This window comes from Bombus bifarius, unplaced genomic scaffold (genome assembly GCF_011952205.1).
Source record: "Bombus bifarius isolate JDL3187 unplaced genomic scaffold, Bbif_JDL3187 scf7180000008487, whole genome shotgun sequence".
Lineage (NCBI taxonomy): Eukaryota > Metazoa > Arthropoda > Insecta > Hymenoptera > Apidae > Bombus > Bombus bifarius.
Genome location: NW_022884678.1, coordinates 112,797 through 134,374, shown reverse-complemented (window position 1 = coordinate 134,374; position 21,578 = coordinate 112,797). Strand labels below are relative to the sequence as shown.

The window sequence follows — 21,578 nt, the reverse complement described above, 5'->3', positions numbered from 1 at the left end:
AATAATAATAATAATAATAATAGTGACAATCCCACAGTTTGAATTCTCGTCGTGCTTAAAATTTCTTCGAAGCTCTTCTGAACGACGTTTTCTCTACACTATCGCGCGTATCGATAAACAGCCAATTCACGTAATTCTGTATAATTAACAAAACTCCGTATCAACGAGTATCCGTATCAAGAAATGGTATTCCAAACGACCATCTATAATTAGCAACTCGAGACAGCCAGTTCACCGATTCTCAGCTGAGATTAAACGACAACCGACGTAGTTAGACAAGTTACTTTTGAAGATGCACGATACACGATACATCGTCATATACATAATTTCGAGTATCACGAAGCACCTGATTTGTAAGCAAACTTTACAAGGAGAATGTAAAAGGTTGCCGGTCGTAGAGAATCCGTAATTCAGCGAACAAGCTCGACTCGCACGTAAATTGATCGCGATCGAGTCTATTCGCGTCTGAGATCGCGGGGCACGACTTTTGGATCGCTCGATAAATGGACCATAATCGTTACATTTTGTTGCCTCTGCTGATTGGCTGGATCCCTCCTCTGTTGGACGCCCCTCCACCCCCAACGCATGAGAGACCATTATCTGACGCTCCACATTTTTAAGCATTCTGACCCAGTTTTCGCCAGTGGCGATTGAGAATCGGTTTGGCGCGGAGAGTACGCGAAAATCGATCGGACGCGACGTCTCCTTTCGAGAATAAAACGTGCAAGCACGTGGCCGTAAACTTCCTTCGTACCTGCTGGACCTGCACGCGATCGTACACCTGCTTGTGCATCACTCTTAGGTTCTTCTTCCTCATGTTTGACCCTCGTTCTCTAGTCCGTTTCTTTGTCGTCACCGTCAACTCGCCGATGTTTCCTGCACTTGCTCGTTTCGATGCATCGTGACGGACGCACACTGGTCGTTTCTCGACGGGAAGATGTTCGCAAAGTCACTTGCAACTCGTCACTGACAAGCACACCATGGCCTCCCGAACCGCGGACTATCCTCGAAATTCGACGATACACCGTGTCACCAAAACACCACGTGTTGCCAGCGATGGCCGAATCAACGGACCACCGATCCTCGGTCGAACGAACGATCTGCCGGATGAACCCGCGACACGATCATTCTTCTGGTCGAGCAGCCAGCCCGGGGTTGGGTCACCTGGCGCGAGAACGGTTCGGACGGATCGGCGAAAAACGGTGGCAAAAAAGGCGCGGAGGGACGGGAGCAGCGAGATCGAGAGGCGGCCAGATGTGGCGGACAGGGACGTCGAGGCGTGAGTAAGCTCTCTCTCGTGGCCAAGGAAATTAATTCGTGGAAAGAGAGGCGTGTTAGTGGCGAAAGAAAGGGGAGAAACAGAACCGAGGAAAGGAAAGAAAGAAAGAAAGAAAGAAAGAAAGAGCAGCGTAGAGAGACAGCAGAGGGGCGCGTACCGCGGGAGGGGTAAGGGAGAAGAACGTGATCACACAGGCGTGCACGGAGGAATGAAATCGTCAAGAGAGAGGAGAACGGATGTAGGGAGGTGTTTTTATGAAAGGCGAGCAGTGTGCGTTGACGTCAATTATATAGGTGGCCACGGCAGATAGCCGCGTCCGTACACGAACCCCGGTCTTCTCCTTAATGGGTTAGGTTTAGGTCGCCGCAGAGGTTATCGGTCTCTCCGAGCTCCCTCTCTGCTCCTCGCCAAGCTGCCACGACGCTATCTTGCTCCTCCTCGCTAGGGATTTTCAAAGTAGATAAGCCTCGAGACGAGAAACTCCGATGGTTCTACTAGCTTCTTGCCTCTGATCCGAGGAGGGATCCTCCAGAGTAGGTATGTAATATTCACGAGGGCAGAAGGGAGGATTAGGCGCGCCAGTGACACGCTGCTGACACCCACGCGTTAGACGCGCGACACGGTGAACACGTCGCGCGATTCTACGTTTGTTGCAGGGTGAACGAACAGAACAGTGCCAGGGTAGCCAAGGATACCGGTTGCAAAACGACTCGCTGTGCAGAACCTTGCAGCTTGTGAAATTCGTGTTGGATTCGCGGCATCATCGACTACCGAGTAAGCGCCGCATAGATGTCGCTGGCTTTGCGCCGCCATGATCCAACGGATGACGGCCTCCGCGGAGAGCATCAGTCATACAGTTACACGACCAAGGGACGAGGTAATTCGTTGAAATGCTGGAATACGGCGGTTGGACGAACGAGAATGTGCGATTTTCTTGATCGGAAGGCGGAGCGAGTCAGCCGTGGCCCTTTTTAAACGATGTCACGGACGCGCGATGATGACTAACGCAAAAAAAGCTGAGACTGATGGTGATTCGGGCTCGTTATCACCACCTTTGACACATGTGTATCGTTCGATTTTTATCTGAGACAATATAGCCAGAAGAAGTGGCGATGCTTCGACCAAAAATCAAAGCTCAGGTTAACTCTTTTTCTCGTGTGATTTCTCCGTTGTGAAAAGAGCATCGATACGCGGTGTTGGGCAACGCAACCATCTCTACGATGTAATTTTTGTTCAAATCGAGGAACGCTATACGGTCGTAGAAGCGACAGTTTCGAATTGTCGCGTCCTCTATTAAAAAATTCATTTTGCCGAAGTATCGCGAAAAGTCTGTCTCGCTGGCTTATCGATCGTAGCCAGAGCTTTGTTGCCGCAAAAACAAACTCTGCTACGCGAAGACTAATTTCGATTTCGAACATGGTATTTCGTCCGCTCTTCGAACATACCATGGGAAAGCTATTCGCGGCTGGAATCTCGGTGAAAATTTCGATCGAGCAATCCGTAGCTTGTTGACGACTCCTGGCCTGGCAGAGAGAAAGAGACAGTGAGAGACAGAGAGAGAATATTTCGATTTTTCCGTCGTTACACGACCACGCGTGGAACGTGGTCAGCGTGTGTGCGTTGCATCAGAGTGGGAGAGGTGCGCGACCCATGGGGTTATCATCGGCCTCTCCGTGTACCTATATCAATCCTAGCTTCGTTTCACGTATCACGCTCCGAAGCGTTGCGCAGGAGCCGCGCGACGTTCTCTCGGATCTCGACGCGCGATAATTTTATGGACGGAGCTACTTTCATGGAAAACTTTATCGTACACGGTTGCGTCACCAACGCGATCGGGATCCTCTGTCGCGAACCGTACCGATCTCGACTCCTATACTCGGTCACTTTTAGTCAAATATCTCCGCACATTCGATCGCACATTTTCGTTTTTAAAAATGGTAAGACGTCGCATCTGACAAATCGTGCATCGCTTTGAGAGTAGTTAACTGTTCGTAATAAAAAAGAAAGTCCGGCCTTTCAGACGTATCGTATTTGAATTGTCGGGTTTTGTTTGCATCGCACTTTCAATCGCTCGTACGTCAAAATTATGACAAAATAGCATTTGAGGTTATCGACAAACGTATCGAACGATATAAATTATTTATTACTTTTCCTAGAACGAAAAGCTAGATACGCAGCTAGAAAGTTACGTCAGGTGATGTCATACGATCGATATATTTCATAGAAGAGATTGATATTTCTTCGATAATTTAGTGGAACGTACGCATCAATTAGAGGAAAAAGTATAGAGTGCCGATGCTGTTGCAATACCATTCATGTGCAAAGTGTCGTTAGGATCATATAATAATCACGTGATGGTTTGGCAAGCGTTTCTAACGCACGATGATTTTTGTTTTATCAGCATCAATAGAGGAGGCTGACGATGATACGTATGTACATAATTTCCCATTTCGTATGCTGAAACGATACTGTATCGTCGTGAAATAATATCGAGTTACGTTGGTGGCTTTGCGCATTGAATTAGAAAACAACAGTGCAAACGCGTTATCGTTTCTTCCAGTTTTCGATTTTGGCACGCAATAACCGTAATTACGCTGACGTTAACATATTAAAAGGTGATATAGAATATTTAGAGAATCGATCCTCTGTAATATTATCGCTGTGGTCGTTGCGTCGTTATTTCCTCCCTCGTCGCTAAATTAATAATTTGAAACGGAAAACAGAAACCTTGAAAAGTCTTCATTTTCGAGGAGGCAGTTTCGGTTGAAACAAAAAATTTAGCGGTCAAGAGAACGAACCGTAAACCGCGACAGGCAGAACACGAAGCAGAGAGGTTGAAACCGCGTGGACGAGCGCGATCGTGCTCTTTTCATTCTAATTTTACTCACCGTTGCGGCCGGAAGAGTTGGCATGGGCTGTGAGACGGGCTCCAGACCGAGTCTCATGCGTTTCGCGTTGTCGCTCTCATTTTCGCAGGCCGTTGCCAAAATCTGCTCGGCCTGTACGGAGGTCAAGTGTGCCGGAGTGGGCCTCGCCTAAAAAGAAATCCCACGGTCACGTGATCGTCGCATACCGAAAAGCTCGAACTTGACTCAGACCTCCGGAATTCGCGAGCCTTCGCGGCCGATCTTCCGCGGTCCGCGCCGAGAACGTTCCTCGAGAATTTTTCCCGTGGAATTTTCGTACGTTCGACGCAGTCGAGGACACACCGACGCTGATACATTTTCACGATAGCGAAACGCAGCAAGTTACTAAAATAAGCGATATTCGTCTTCCTTCCGATTACCGATACTACATCTTCGGATACCTACCACCCACCATATTGCTCGAAATTGTTTCTCACTGAGCTCACACGACAAAATAAACTTCGACTCACCGCGTCCCAGGGTGCACCTTCCCTGCCACGTTTGTTTCTCCGACAGCTTTTCAGGTACGTTCTGATCCTCTTCCTGGCCCTCTCTGCGAACTCTGGGAATTGCCTGGTGCAACTGTCGATGATGGCTTGTATCTTCTCCTTCGGTTGCTTGGAGATCGGCACTATACGATCGAGGTTTTCGTCCACGAACAGCCTGACGAACATCTGTAAACACGCGACGCGGACAGACCGCCGCGGAATGAATTAAACGAGCCCGTACAACTTAGCCGGCGTAGGAATTAAGGGTTTCTGCGATGGTGGGAGCGTGTACCGCGGCCCTCTATTAAACTAATTGTAATTAATTAAGGAGACGCTGGCTGGCCGACCGACTCACGGCCATCTGCGGGCCCCGCTTGGATTTCAGGTTCCGCGAGGGCAGAAGAGAGGCCGCGTGCCGCCGCGACGTTGCCTTCGTAAAACTTTACGATAATTGCGGCTTTTTCGGGGCGAAAAAGTCCAATACCGGTCTGGTTTAGCTTTCATTTCGAACACCCCCCAGCCACCTCAGCCCTTCCGTTGCGAACGCGCGAACAACAATTTCGTATCTTTTTACGCGGTTACGGAGCACCCCGGCTAATACCAGCCGCAATAAACTCGCCGTTTCCGGTTTAATGCGGCCTGCTGCTCCAGCATACGGTAGTAACGGCAGACGCTGCTCCGGGGTTACGGTTTCAGGTGTTCCTACGGACGTTTAGCGCGGATAATTACGCGAAAACGATCGTTCGCCGGTGATGCACCGCGCACCGAACAACAGAGTTTCTCTTTCGATCGTACGATCGTGCTAGTGACTTGGGAAAATGGTGGTTTCAGCGTGTTACGGTAATGGTGTTTTGCATAATCGTAAGAATATTCTTACGAATGTAACGTTCCGACTATGTGTTTAGAAAAGCTAGAGATATTCTTTGCAATGGAACGCCTTTGCTGCGTCGAAAAAGATGGGTAGAAATTAAGCGCGGAAACGTTAATTCGAAAGGTAGGTGACTTATCTCGGCGCAGTTACTACGTTCTTATCCGCAAAATCCCAATCGCAGCGTCGCTCTTCGTCTCTAAACGTAGCCAAAAGAGACTCGGTCGCCCTTCGACTCGAAGCTTCGGTTGAAATTCATCGTTCTCGCCAACCCTCGATTCGGAAAAAAAGCAGACACGAAAGCTACTCTCGACTCCGTTTCGCGTCATTAATCACGTCGCCACGGCGCGGCAGGGTGGCCCCGCGTTTCGTCTTCACCCCGAAACAAAATAAGAAGAAAAGGAAAAACGACCGGGCAGAAGGGAATTACGTAAATCGCGAACTTACGTTGAAAGCCTTCTGGCGCTCTGGGTCGTGGTGTCTGGGATCCAACCTCTCGTCGGCATCCTCGTCGTCGTCGTCCTCGTCCTCCTTATTACCGCTGCTGCTCGTTTCGTCGTGAGCGCTGCCCGTCCCCTCTCCAGGTGGACTGGACTCGCGATCGCGATCGGATCGCGAGGGCGTGGCAGCGGACGCTGGCGGCGGTGTCTTCTTTAGTCCCATGGCGTAGGAAGCCCACAAGGATGCCATATCCTCGCCTCCGACTCCTGCCACCGCTCCCAAATTTGGAACGGTCCCGGCTGGCATATCCACCAAATCCGAGGACCCGTTTCGCGAGTCTGCAATATCGATAAAACAGCCTGGTTATTCGTCGTTATATCGGTCATTGATCCGCTGAGAATAGAAAGGTGGATCGGCGGATTTAGGCTCTGGGGTTAGCGTGGAAAATATCACGAATTTTAGCTGGTCATAGCCGTTACGCTGAAAGACAACTTCGAACAAACGATGGTTGATCGTTATCGTAGATTCGTCTGCCTCGAACCTTCCGGAATTTTAGCACATAAATCGTCGCAAAAGCAGGAAATTCGGAAAGTAGGAGTCAATTTCTCCTCGAACGTGACTCGAGAAACACGCGATCTTGGTGGTACTATAGATGTTTGATGACGGGTTTGAAGCAGTCCGAGATACGTTCCTGTCTGTAAATCACCGAATGTTCGCTACGCCGCAATGAAGCGCTTCTAGGTGAGATCTTCGAAAGGAACAGGAATTATTTACAATGAAAATCAAACTTAAAGCAAACACACGGATCGTACGGAGAAAGAACACCGCCGTAGGCACTCGTCTTCGTTCTGGTTTCGTTTTTAAGTACGAAGGAATTCTTCGCCCGCCGTATCCTTCTGTGAAGAAAGGCATTCCAATTGACCCCGACCATAATTGCGCTCAAAAGCAAGAACGTAATTGGCCCGAAACGTTCGACTAAAGTGCTAAAAGCCGAAAACCATGCCTGTGTCGTCAATCTTCCCATCAAACAATTCCCCCGGCGTTCGCGAATTACGCGAAACGGTGAAACGAAACGTCCAATTCCGCATTTACATCAACGACCAGTCGCGTAGCTCGGCATTAAACGGTGAAGTTTTTATCGCCGCATCTAGAACGGCGTCTGTCAACTTGTTGCGCCTAGCCAACCCGCGAAGACAATTCAAATAACCTCTCAGTTTTCCGTAGAACTTGTTCTCATCTGGCGATCTAGCAATTCCCTTCGAGCCTCGATTCTCCCGCTTCTCGGGATCTCGCGAAGCGATAGATCACCGGGACGACGTTCGTTCGGAATCACGCGATTGGGAAAATATTGTTGCGCCAAGTAGAATTATTAAGGACAAAATATCGAGTGGAGAGGAAAGCTTTCGCGTTTATAGCGTGTTGACTCGGACAGAATATTAGCGCCGATGCGATCGATATCATAGAACTTTTCCATATTTTTTTGCAAGCCTGCAAATAAAAAGATCAGGCTTGCATACAAATAATGTAATTTGCATTCGGAGTTAGGAAGGATGTACGTTTGAAACTGCGTTTAAAAAAGCAATCGCGCTATGTGGTTGACAGTTGTTCAACTATGCTAATTCTGTTTTCTTCGATTTTGTTGCGCAGAGTAAAACACGCTTGAAAATCTCAAAGATATATCAGATGACTTTAAACGCGGAATACAAGCTGTTAACTGGAGGAAGATTGATGGGGCGTTCCTGTTCAATTGAATTCCTGTTCGCGGAAGAGAAGGACGATCCCCTTTCTTCCCACGGTTAAACTGGAAAACACTAACCGGTTAAATAAACCAACTGACAACGACCATGTGGGTGGTATTTATGGCATAAATATAATAACGATGCTACGTTTGAATTGCGTGACGCCACTGATTAAGGACGATCGAAGGAACAGCGAGCCGTCTCGCTCTACCGTATTCATCGTATCTGAGAACGAAGCTGTTAGCATTACAGTTATTCAAGTTTACGATGGAGATGTGATAATTTCAGTTGTACTAGCACGATCAAACAAGAATACTATCCGAAGTCGTATCGGCATTTATCGTTGAACGAACTTGTAAATTCTGCTTTCAACGGACGATTATCAGATCGACATATAGAGCGATGTTTAGCAAAGTTTTATATCGTTAATCGAATAAGTCGATTCTTTAAAATGTTAACCGTAGCACGAAAATTAACCCCGTTCGACGGTTCCTCGTAAACTCGCCACTAAAAACACACATTCTCTAACAATCCTCCACCTAGAAAACCATAAACTTAACGAACGGCTCTTCACACACCAAAATTACTCTTCTAAAGTTCTTCGCTGCCCCGAACCTCGCATCTCGGTTCGTAGCTCCTGGTATAATCACTCCTCGGCCGAGTTCAACCAATTGGCAAGGAAACGGCCACGGGAATAAAACATAACAGAACGGAACACTGTCCTCGCGTTAACAACAGGATATCTTAACGGTTCCCGAAGAAACTCGCTCGGCAAAGTTCGAGCGTGCAGCCGCGTTAAGTCGCGATGCCTATTAGAAAATCGTTCTTAGGCAACGAAACGGCTCATCTTCGCCTTTTAACGGCTCCGTATTATTCCGAATGATCGGGTTCCGCCGAGAAAAATTGCAGTCCGCGACCCGCGCTCGTTCGAATAATGAACATCGTCGACAAGTCGGCGCGAGTACGCGTGCAACGTGGAGCGCGGCGTCCCGAATACGGGCCTCTGTCTCCGCACCAACCGCTATTTACAGGCCTGTCTCGAGGCGTCTCTTAGGAACGTATCCTTTCCGCCGTGCAAAAAGGCCGACCTGTTTCCAAAACCCGTAATAAGTCTAAGTAGATCCCTTCCACCGGGTGTAAGAAAGAGGCACGCCACCGCGGTCCCGGGAGAGAACGTACCGGGCGAAGGTGCTTTCACGAGGATGTTGCCGAGGACAGGTACGAGTCGGATCGGCGCGGCGAGAGAGGCTACACGCGCGAACTCGACCGACACCGACGCCAATCCGTGGGTAGGGAGCGCCGCGGGGGAATCGTAAAGAGGCTACCTCGGCTTCGTCCACTTCTTCCACTCTACCTACTCGGTAATCGATTCTGAATTAGGAAAACAAAAATCGAGGATTCGGAGGAAAGCGTAATCGCGTGCGCACGGTGTTTAGATTGCATGGATTTTTCAATTTCGCTAAAGTAGCGAGGAGAACAAACGTATAGTAGAACCGCGTAGAAAGCTACTTATTATTCGTCGATAATTTTATTCTCGAGAAAATGAATCACCTACCAAATTCCGTGTTCGACGACTCGGCTACTATGCACGAACGACTTGCACAACGCATACGCTTCGATCGGCGAGAAACTCTCTGCCGCGTTTCCCACGAAGCGCAACGTGAGCAGAAGTCATCGGACAGGAAGTCCAACCCTCTTGTACCGAGAGAAAAAATCCACCACAATACTAAACTTACACAGTTAGAGCAGCGCTCGACGGTGCGAGCAGAGTAGTCTGACCAGTCGCTCCACAATGAAACTGGCTGCCACGAGCGTCGAAAACAACAAGATTAATGGCTAAATAATCGCGTTTTCAATGCCGTCTGAGTCTCGTTCAGCCGAGGGACAAATTGCAGGACGCGACATCATCCCGGAAGCCGTTCGACTCGAGATTTGCGCGGCGTCTACGTCGTAAGGCGATGTCGTCGGTAGAAAGCCGGGCGCCGTGCCGCTCTTCGTCGACCACCCCGAGTCGCTTGCCGATTCTAATTCCGCGCCGCGCGTTCAACGATCGCGCGCACGCAACCACGCATGCCGCTTCCAGGAAGATTCCGGTAGAACCAGTAACTGAACGCGCGAGTAGACGACCCAGGAAACTGGACCCTCGTCCAGGAGGCGGCGCAACATCGGCTCTCCTTCCCTCTTTCTCTACGGCTGAAACGGCCCCGAGGTTGCTGCACCTTGGTTCTTGCGCCCGTACACTCGGCTCAAACAATTCGTGGCCACGAGGAACGCGCTGAGCGGAACGGCTTCCCTATTCCCCACCCCTTGTCCTGGGTCAGGGAACGATTTCCCAGTTTGGTCATGCTCGATTGTGTTGCAGAAACATTTTGCGGCGGATGTGATACAAAGACCGTTGCTCGATTTTTCGACCGAGTTCGCAGCGGTTTTAGGGCGAAGCTGAAGTTCCATTAAATCGAAGATAATTTTGAGAAGGGAAATCGCTCGGGTAGAGCGAACTCCCGTTTCATAACTTAAGGAAGAATATCGAAGAGTCACGTCCGGTTCCACGCTACTTTGATATATTTTTTACATTTACATACATGTGTATGTATATATCATTTTTATTGATCGAGGTGATAAGCGGACGTAAGTTCACGTTACCGCGAGTGTAGAATGTTAACGTAGAACGAAAGCATACACGTATCGGATTTCCGAAGCTGTAGATGCTAGTACCGAATACGTCTAAACAAGTGGAATATGAGTTTGCAGTATCAGAAATGCGATTTACAGGCTGCGAATTAACTAGCGAGAATAAATAGCTATCCGATGTGGGAGAAAAGTCCGTGTGAACGTAGATGATCTCATGAGGGCATACTTTAACGACTCGGCGAGTCGAGGACAATGAATAAAGCTATTAATGATCTTGAAAAGGAATAACAAATCCGCCACGATACTCTTCGACCGAAGAAATCGCACATTCACCAAGAACATAATAGGGTTGTAATTATGGTTAGTAAGAGACCTACTCGAACCCAACCTATATGCCGTGAACTCAAGAAAACTACGCTGCACCCTCTCGGTGTGTTGTTTATATTTTATCTGCTTTGGCACGCTACGACACAAAGTGACAAATAATGTTTTATTTCTACCGAGAACGAATATTCCTATTCCACGCACAGAAGTAGTAAATAATATAATATCGTATCTAATATCGTTTCACTCTCGCTTCCTGATTCTCTCGCCATGCAACGTTTCATTTTGATATTTATTTCAAACAAAACGTAATATAATATTACCCTCGCCCGTTGCCTCTTATTAACTCTCCTCTCCGATAGTCGATAGCTGCTTCAGGCCCAAAACAAAATTACTAAAACCAGCCATTGCTTCATCCCCCGTCCCCTTCCATGACTCGACTGCCGTCGGTGAAAAAGCGCGCAAAACGAATCGAGGCATCGGTGTTCGTCCTGCTGGCGAGTCGTTTGAGCCGAATGTACATAGGTACTAGTACGTGTACGGGTATACGCACGCAACGTGCAGCAGATAGGAGCAACGCACGGTATACGGCATACGGGGTACGGTACTACGCTTACACCGAGGCATCGAGGGTTTCTGGCCTGCGGCGAGCGGATGCCGGCGTTGCAAAAGCAGCAGAGGGGCCAGGGGAACCCGGCCTAGGCTCGGCTAGAAAGCCGGTTAGCAATCCCAATCCCACCAGGCAGCACCGTTCCTGAACTCGAATGGCCGTCCTGAACCTGAAATCAGTCGCCTCGCCACCCCACCCGGCAGAGTTCGTCCTCCTCATTCTTTCAACCGCTTCCCGCAAAAGGAAACTAATACCCGGCCCAGGCGACTTCCTCTTTTTCTAGCCGCTACATGCGTGGCCGTGCAACAAAATTCACGGACGAGCTGGCGCACGCCCACGGCCCCGTCCGGCCAGCTATGAATACATACCGGCAAACCGACTCCGAGCCAGCGTGTGTTTTATCTCGTTCAGCCAACGATACACGCTAGAATGTTGCCTGGGATATAGCGTGGAACACGCCGGGGCTCGAATCCGAGAGGATGTCGTGGATTTTAACGGCATGGTCGCTGCCGAGATACCGCACCAACCGCCGGACGTTTACGCGTTTCCTTCGCACTTTGTTGCGTTGGTGTGATGCTCGTTCGGCTAAGGGTAGGGATAAGGATCTTTCGTCCTTTTACTTTACGCTTTACACGGTTCTGCCGATGGAAAATTTTATATCAACGTAATGCCAATGCGTGGTTCGTCTGCCTCTTTTCCCAATCTATTCGTATTTTTGTCTTTCAATGATTTTCGAGTAACAGCTTGCCCATCCTTGTTTTCCTTGAATATTTTACTTCCACGATTGGCTCGTTTCGATAATATATCTCAGATGGATGAAATATCTACATGTGCTAGATTACAGAAATTCAGAAATTTCCAGTTCGATCGATCCGATGCTATTCGCCCGACACCGGAGTAAGTGCACGATCGTTTAGAACTATCTTATAAACTGTCAAGCATCGAATCCTACCGCGTACAAAGTAGTCTGGCAACACTTTCTCTGACGGTACATAATCGTAATATCATTTTCATATCTCATGCCGATATGTTCGCACCAGTTGTCGTCCCATAGATAGATGTTTCATTCTATTTTAACTTATATAGGTGTTACATATTTTAACGAACGTTTAACGAAACCTGATGACTTTCACTATCCCTCGATATTATATCTCGATACACGATTGTAGTATAATTTTCTGCACGAGAGAATACAATTGATCGAGTTAGCGACGTTTCGTAATTAGACAGAATTATACCCTTGTTTCAATTATAAGGCTATTTGCAATCTAATTCAATTACGAACTTGTTAGAAACATCTTCGCGACTCGAAGCTACTGTTATTTTTTTAAAAAAAAAGAAGAAAGAGATCCCTACACTTTCACAACTTCTTCGCGTCAATTTTCACGTTAAAATTCTCCGAATCACCAAGTATAATACATTCTGAAACTCGTAGCGTCCACGTAATTCCGTGGTAAACGCAAATACGAACAGATTCGCTGGCACTGGGTCTTATCAAGATTCGCGTTATCCGAAAATCGCCTGACGACACGTACGGCCGTGACGAGAGAAAGAAAGTATCCGTGGCAACCGAGCTAATAACCATACGAGAAAATCACCGGAGACACGATTCGCCTCGCAACAGGCGTTACTTCGCGTCGCTTTCGTAAATGTCACCAGCCATTAAAGCGAAGATTCTTTATCGCGTCGCCGACCGCAGGTTCTGCGAAACGGCGAGATTTAAAATCTCGATATTCGCTGGAAAGATGAAAAATCGCGGAAAGACGTTTTTCCGTGGCAAAGAGAGAATTCTGTACGGAGCGTATGAGCGTAAGAGCTGTATGCTCTTCTCCGAATAAAAGAAATTCGTATCTTGTAATTTCATTACGAGCCGGAGATATTCGTAGATAATTTAAGGACAGTTGGCAGAAAATTTTAGTCGCAAGTTGGATTTTAAATTTCATATTTATCGTATCATCGAAGCTGACGAACTGTCGAGTCGTAAGTAGTATAAGTACAAATTAAAATGACAATGCGTTGCTCGCATCTATCGACTCGAAATTTTACCTTCGTTCGTAACCAGACGTATCTCTGTTCCCACGGAGACAAAACCAAAGAAACAACGTACACCATGGAAGCAGATTTCTTTCACCGATTAATAGATTTACATAACAGCCATGACTATCCTTTGTCACGAGCGGCCGTGTTTCTGACCAACGTCTATTCGCCTACGAGTATTTCGCAAAATCGATTTCCCGATAAAGGCCCCGTCATTCCGCGCCGCGATCGCGTTGAAAAGATCGCCGGGAAAATATACAACGAGCGAACTTTCGTTTCGCAAGCGCGGCTGCTATCTGCCTTTTGAATCATCCGACGAGAATTCACCTTTCTGCAAAAATATAAAAAGGAAAAAAGAAAGGGAGAGAGCGAAAGAAAGAAGGAGGAAAGAAAGGACGAACCTTCCCTTAATGGTCAGTGACATTTGCGAGGATGACGGAACAATCCGCCCGTCTCCCCACACCTCCACGAGATTCCTGATACCGCACCGGCACTTTTGTTCCTTTTTTCTTCCCTCGACCTCGTGTTCGCGTTGGCAGTCCAACGTTTCGCGAGAATTCATTTTCCTGGGACATTAATAAATTCTTTGGCCGAGTAGCACGCGAAAGAACGTGGAATTGCTTCGTACGGATGGCCGACGTCTTTGGTGGTAAGAGTTTTCGGCGATTTACGAGGAACGGTTCGTTAAACAATATTTCTCAAGCTTGTATTTGTATTTCTAAAGCTTCAGTCATGTCTGGTTACCTTTGGTAAAAATTCCACTTCGTACGCGCGCTCGTCTAAAAATTTATTTCTTCGCCTATTTTCCATATATCGCGAGGGAACTCTCACAAATGTCAAACGGTAATTTAACGAAGGAACGAAACAGTCGTAGGAGAAAATCACTTTTGCTATGCAAAATCAGGTTTGCTAATCGCACGACATCAGGCATCTACCGTGCAGTAGGTACGTGTTCTCTTTGGCAAACATCGTCGAGGAAAGATTCTTTACCGTTAAGGCACAACTTGAGCAGGAGCATATTAACTGATTAAAAATCGTGATAACCACGCGATGATAGGACGAAGATTTATTCGTTCTTCTCTCGAAGCTGTTCCGTCGACGTCGGACGACAGGCGCAGCCTTCTCGGAAGAATTCATCCGTAAGATACATCGTTGCCCACGAGAACTTTTATTCGGGAAAAAAAATCGATTTATCTTACCGGCTACCGTTTCGAAATTCTATCCACTGTTAATGGCTTTATCGGTAGTTGGAAGCTTATACAGGAACCGGACGCTAACGGAGTACTTGAGTGGTTTGTCAATGTAATTATATTACGAGCGTCGCTACGGTAGAAACATCTGTGGAGAAGGACAAATCCAAGATTCGTAGACTTCGTCGTTGCAAAAAGCAGAAACCTAGAGAGACGCGATTAGAATACGTTTCTCGTTTTCGTGGAAAACAATCTAAGATTGCAGGAACGAGATTCAAAAATCAGACAAACTCGAAATCCTCGGAATTCCCAAAGCGTGATAAACATTTCAATTAACACACCCTGTGCACGCAGCCAGGCGAGACGGGACGAGGCGGAGGCAGAGCTGGAACCGGCGTGAACGACGAGCGGGATGGGAGGGACGCTGGAACGGGGCGAAACACCAGTAAACCGGTATAAAATATCGTCCGCCATTTTCCCAGCAAATTTTCCGCGGCGATCGTAAAACGGCGGCCGCGCGTGTTTATCGCGAAATCGATTTGCGAAACGCGCGTCCGGGGACAGGAGAACGACGACGAGCTGTCCCGCGTGAAACGCAGAATCCGCGCGCTGGTCACCGCCGCCGGTAAAGGAGCGCAGGGAGGCAGAAGGGGAGGCGTGCAACGATCCTCCGGTTTGCGCGCGTACCATCGCGTCTTCGTCGGGCTGGTTCATTACGCAATGACCAGGTCCGAGATGCGGAGGCCCGGTTCGAAACCAGTTTTGCGAAACGGCCGCCGCCGACCAGGATCCCGGAGGAGGGGACAGAGGGCAACGGTGAATTATCCTTCCGCAACCTCGCCTAACTGAACCGCTTCGGCATCGAGTCAGCGGCGAAAAAGGAGAAGGGAAGGCTGCTCGGTCTCCGACAGGAGGTGGTGTGCATGTCATCGTGATTTAACTCTTTCGCTACGGCCGAGTTGCCCTAAAAATGCTACCGTTCTACGACAACCTTAATCGCGAGCCTGGATATTAATCAGAATGACGAGTTGTCTCGTCGTTCGCCAATTACATAGCGAAGCGATCTGCTTAAAAGATTCCAGAATTCCGAAATTTATTTTATTAAAAAATGTTACGACGAAAGTTTTATGAATCGAGAGAGACAGAGATTGCGATGGTAAGGTCGCTGTTAATCGTACGATTAATCTCAATGTATACTTGCAAATCGGCTGTCAGAACGAAATTGATTCATCGCTTTGACGCCTAATGTATACTTAATTCGACTATGAAGATTTAAACCTTATTGTATAGTCGCTTATCTAAATGAATAATCGCGGAGAAAGAGAAAGAGATCCTTCGATATTAATCTCGACGATCAACATTCAATTGAATGCATTCATTGATTCAAATCGATGTAGCGAGGAAAGAGAAAGGACTGCTTTGGAGTTCAATGTCTAATTCGACGGTAAAGAGTAACGTCGGCACGCAGTCGCGTATCTGAATCGATTCGTTCTTGCGAGAAAGAAACCGGGTATCCGATGTCTGATATGATAAGATCACTATGTACTCGTGTATCCGAATGGCTTTAATGCTTGTTCGCCTGTATCGATTCTTACCACCTTGAATGGAAGATAAGAAATAGTTGCTTACGTACTCGAGTGTTTGAAATAACTGATACGTTAAATAGGTGTTATTACAAAAAATACGTACACGTGCCGTACCGTGCATTCGGATAGCGATAAAATTAGTTCCATTAATAAACGTGAGTTGTCGCGACCTTGTATCGAAACCGATTTTAAACGTAGCGCTGTTTTCGTGCTGTTAACGATGGAAAATCAAAAATTTAGAATCTCGCGATCTAATCAACTCGGAGAAAAATATGACGATAAAAATTGAAGAACTAGAATCCATCTATCGGGCTGTAAAACCGTTTAATTGTAATTAAATTTCATTTTTACGTCGCAACGTAACATCGTTCTCTCGTCTCTGTCGCGATTTTCCAGACAACGAAAGTTCCCGAAATAATCCAACATAAAACGTCAACCGATCGATCCGCGTAATCCCATGCATGAATCTTCGTAACATTGCAGCATTAGTCGAGCGATTCCGTCAGACGATAAAGCGACACGAGCCCGAGACGATTGCCAGCGCGAAAATATTCCAACGAACGATTCCAATCCCCGTCCACGGTTGATCGACGCATTTTCTTCGACGTTCCCGTGTATTCTATATCTCTAAGTACTCCTGCGTTCCCGAATATCCGCGATTTATTTCTGCTCGCCGAACGACGCTGGGGATTTGCGAGCACTGCGAATCGTTCGACCGTGTCGATGCAAAGTCTAATTGTTATTACGTTTCGTTAATATTCGAAGATTTTCCTTCGCTCTGTGATTTATCGTCCGATGCGTGATCGCGGGTAAAATAAAGGAACACAACCCAAAGCGATGTTAATATTCGCAAAAGTACTAAATCTTCTTCCGCAATTTAAAACCGCAAAATAGTCGTTCTTCGTCTCCGGCGAGCATTCTATGCAAGGTTGAAAACCGAACGACAGAAGAAAATTTCCTCATCGCGTAAGTACGTACCGCACGATACAACGGGCCACGCGTGGGTGGCATGAGAAACGAAGCACGGTTAATTAGTGGCGTTAATCACGGTCGATTAACAGAGAGAAGTATGTCGCCTTCGAAACGGCTCTGTTTCGCGGGCCAAAGAAGGCGCAGTCTGAATTTCCTGCGCGGCACGTCACGGCCCGACAATCCATTAGTCACGTCAGCCAGCACGACAAAACTCGCGCGAGCTAAATAGCCGGTACACCTTGGCCCCGCGAAACCTGCAATTCACTGGCCGCCGCAGAAGGACGCGAAACTCGAGCATTGAAGTCTCCATGTTTATGCCGTCGTTGCCGCGAGATCCTTTTCAGCCTGCGTCCAGCATTTCGTCATCAAAGTGGAATTAAGCCTTTCTTCCTTTATATACCGCGTAACGTTATTTCAAAGGGTATCCTTGTATCGTTCCCATCGTTTTTTAACACGAATCGCTCTGACGAAAATTCCTCGAACTAAAAATTGTTTAACCGTACGATGAGTACACTACGTTAAACGCTTGCCTTTCCCCCCGTCCCCCTCCCAGCCGCAAGCGAATCAATACGATTCAAACAGATATCCAAATTACAAAGAAAAAAGAAAGAAGAAACACTCCATACCAACGACAAAGTACATATAACAACTAATAACGTCAACGAAATATTGCAACAATATTACCAATCAAACAAGATATACTATACGAAAATACCAACTTCCTATGTTCATGCTGATAAACAACACACGTTATCGAATTCTCGAAGTCCATTTTAGTGTTCCCATCGAGAAAGAAAAGTGAAAGGAAAAAAAAATATATCAACCACGGTTGAAAAACTTCAAATGTCTACCGACGTCGCAGCAAACGATCTTTCAAGCAAATAAAAAAACCTCTGTACTGTTTCGTTACTCGCGATCCACGGTCACATGGAAGAAGCGATTATCTTAATTCTTTGTAAAAAAAAAAAAAAAAAAAAACGTGGAAACAGCGGGAAGCTCGCGCGTTCGGTCGTTCGCGATCGATGAAATAAGGTGTTACCTGTAAGTGTGGAGTTGTTAATGGTGTTGTTTGCCGTGGAAATGGCCGATTGGCTGGTGACAGGTGTGCCAACGGTGGTGGCCGTGGTTGTCGAGGAGTTATTTGGCGAAAGGGCCGCGTTGGCGGCCTGAGCCTGTGCCTGGGCCTGGGCCTGAGCCTGAGCCTGCTGTTGAAGATTATAATTCCAAGCGAGCAGCATCAGCTTCAGCTTATCCGCGTCTTTCATGAGCGCGCCTGCCGAAATTAAAAGTGCCAATTGGTCTCAGGGCATGATTAACACGGTGAATGGTGCCGATGGAGGGGTGAGAGTCGGATTTTTCGCGCCCACTTCCGGCCCGGCCGAGGCCAGACCGGAGACCGGACCTTTCTGGTAGTGCGACTTGCATATAACATACATAATACAGTGGGATTGTTAGATCGTGACGTGGTGCTTGAACGATCGAGATCGTTAAGGATCGTGATACTGTAGTTTCTATGATCGTTTAATACTTGTCGGAGAATTTTGACATGGTGATTTATTCGATGCTTCGATTTGCGTTTTACATTCAGTTTGATTTGGGTAACCTTTGGGAAATGTAGTTCGCTTTGTCTTTCCTTTTTGGTCTTTCGCAAAGGAATATTCGTGAAAATCGTAATATCTAAAGACTCTTGTACTTTTCTTTACTTTGTAACGGATAATAAAAATTGTTCTGCAGTCAACGTTCTTTTCTAGCGACTGAACGAAGATCGAAAAAGTTAACAGCAGAGAAAATTTTCAATCGATTACTTTCAATGAAGATAAACGAGCTAATGATCGCGTAATCGATAACACTTTCGTTTCGTATATTCCTGATAACGTTTATCGACAGTCCACGCATGCTTGTAACTCTTGTTAAAAATGTCATTTGTTTTCTAATCTTTATGCAAATAACACAAATTATTTCGTATAGTTTACACAAATTACTTATTTATAAATACAACGTTGGATCCTTGGCAAATATATTTCAGCGTTAGTAGTCTCGAATCAAAACGTTAGTTAAATTACGTCCATGCTCGTTAAAGTAATTCCCTACGTTTCTCTAAAATACTTTAGAATATGGGAAATTACGAACCACGTACATGAACTTTCTTCGCGCTAATAACGATCATTGCCACTTGAGCATGTATTAAATTGCTTGACTCAAGATATTTATACTCGAAAAGTATTTAGTCTTAGTATTCTCATCCTACATAGAAGACTACTAATTGGTCATTCGCCGAACGCACATGCGCATAACAGACTTTCAAACTCACTTTCTTCGGACGCGAAACCAAACACATCGGACGCTAATTTCACATTTAAGATGGAAAATATTTCAGAAATATCTTCGATAATCATTTTTGCCAACTTCGTGATTAAAAGAACTCGATCTGCTATCATCGAGAGTAATCTCAACGATATGTTCCTGGTTCAAAAAACAATCATAAAATTTTACAATTCGGTGAACTATTTTGTTTGCATAATAATCGACGCGTATAGCACCGTGAATAATGAAAATCCGATCAGCAGCGAAGGTGTTAAGCATCGAACAAAGTCTTTCTCGCGCGAGAATTCCTTAGTGGCATCTACGTCGATTCGTTTCTCGGTCGATCGACGTTCCCATCCCTTCGAACGGGTTCTGCGATGCAACAGGTCCAACCATCGAAATTCTCCGGCATTCGACGAATTCCCGAGCTCATTCGCGCGAAAATGCAGCTACGTTAACAGTTTCGTCACCGATCGCGCATGGATGCCGCGTTTTCAGGATTTTCGTTCGATCGCGTCAACAGGTACACACACGCACGCACACACACGCACGCGCGAGCACACACACACACACACACACACACAACGTTTCGAATCACGAACAAAGAACGGGCATACAGTTTGGACGAACAGCGAAGGCGTTTCGTCGAATATTTTTACTCCCGGAACAATGCGTACCATTCCGAGCAATTTCATGCGTGACATTTTTTGTTTTCCGCCTGGCCCTCCCTTTTTTTAATTGGATTTGGATGCAGCGCCGATTTGGAATTCGAGTTTCGTGACTCGTGAAATCGTCGATAGTCGCGGTAAATGTCGTCGATAATCTTGTAGAGTTTAATATAGAAAAGTTTTTATGAGAAACTTCGTACGGGCAATTGTGATAAGAAATTTCAGTTATATAGAACGGTCACTGTTGATCGGTAGTTTTCTCTCACAGGTCGCGATAAGCCTTAAAAATGCTTAACTCTTGCTTTTTAATATCCCGTGTCGAAACTCTGGAAGAAAAAGTGTCACGTAAGTGGTACAGATAGAGGAGAAAGTACAGCAGGAGCGTGATAAACACGACGCAGAAGGGCGACAGTGAGTTCGTCGAGTGTCAATTAAAATCTCATGCCCAATAAGTAAGAGCCCCATCTCGATCGTGCACGCGCTTATCGATCTCTCGTCGTCTCGTACGAGTAAAGATTCCCTTACGCCCGAAGACAGATCGCGCTGCAACAAGTTACAACGAGAAATCATTCGTTGAAGCATTTTTGGCACAGCCAACCTGGTCGTTTTACCCAAGTCTGAAATCATATTTGGAAAATGAAATAACCGTAAAATAAGAATTAAAACACTTAGAATTAACTGAAATGGATACGTCAATGCCAATACGAATATATTAAAACGAATTAAGTTCCAACACGTTAAATCTTCGAGAGGACTATGAAATTCACTAAATCGACGATCCACATTTCGCGTATTGAATATATACATCATACTTCGTAATTACAATAAAATGTGATGATATAAATGTTTCAAATGTAATTCCGTTTAATTAATCAGCCCGAAATCAGATTAAATAGAATTAATCCGATTCTGCCTGCCGTTGTAGATTTCACCGTGTTTCATTTATCTAAAAATCATTGTGTATAGGAACAAAATTGAATACAACCGCGTACAACGACTGCTTATAATCAACCAATCGACAAGCTTTCGTTCGAAGCGTGTAAAACTTGGAACGTTACGTTATCACCGTGTAATTTAATTAAATTACACGGAACTGTCATTTTCCTGTAATCTTTGTAAGGAGAGCGTCACGGTGACAGTTCACGGTTGATCGTTTCGGACAAGTCTATCGCCGCCGATGGATATCACTTTGAAAATTGATTAACGTAAACGCCAAGTTCGCATAACGTCCTAATACTTGGAATTTGATCATCTTTTTGGTTGCCGCGTGTGTCGCGTCGGTTTGAGTAGCGTTCAAACTTGGAACACCGGAGGAAAGTTTGGATGTGGTTAACGAAGCCCGAAGAGAGCCTCGTAACACGAATCTCGAACAGTAAGATTCGACGATCGCTCTCGACAGAATGACGAAAAGCTTTGGGAAGAATTCGTTCGATACGAATCGTTTGAAAATTGTGACTGCAAACTTTTCATCTCCACATTGAAAGATTAATCGCGAGACTACTTGCGCACGAACATTGAAAATTGGCCACGTAAAT

At 46.3% G+C, this 21,578-nt stretch overlaps 1 protein-coding gene across 3 annotated transcripts in view; it reads right to left on the bottom strand.

The window, feature by feature from the left end:
- LOC117213031 (nucleolar protein 4-like) overlaps window positions 1–21,578 on the bottom strand; it is a 96,473-nt gene that overhangs the window by 8,310 nt on the left and 66,585 nt on the right. For 2 of the 3 annotated variants that reach the window (XM_033458237.1, XM_033458238.1), the window contains exons 3-6: window positions 18,111–18,344; window positions 5,989–6,320; window positions 4,656–4,859; window positions 4,168–4,314 (exon numbers count right to left, since the gene is read on the bottom strand). In XM_033458237.1, the coding sequence (XP_033314128.1) occupies window positions 4,168–4,314; window positions 4,656–4,859; window positions 5,989–6,320; window positions 18,111–18,344 (917 nt within the window). The remainder of the gene's footprint in view (window positions 1–4,167; window positions 4,315–4,655; window positions 4,860–5,988; window positions 6,321–18,110; window positions 18,345–21,578) is intronic. The other variant, XM_033458239.1, reaches the window with a different exon arrangement.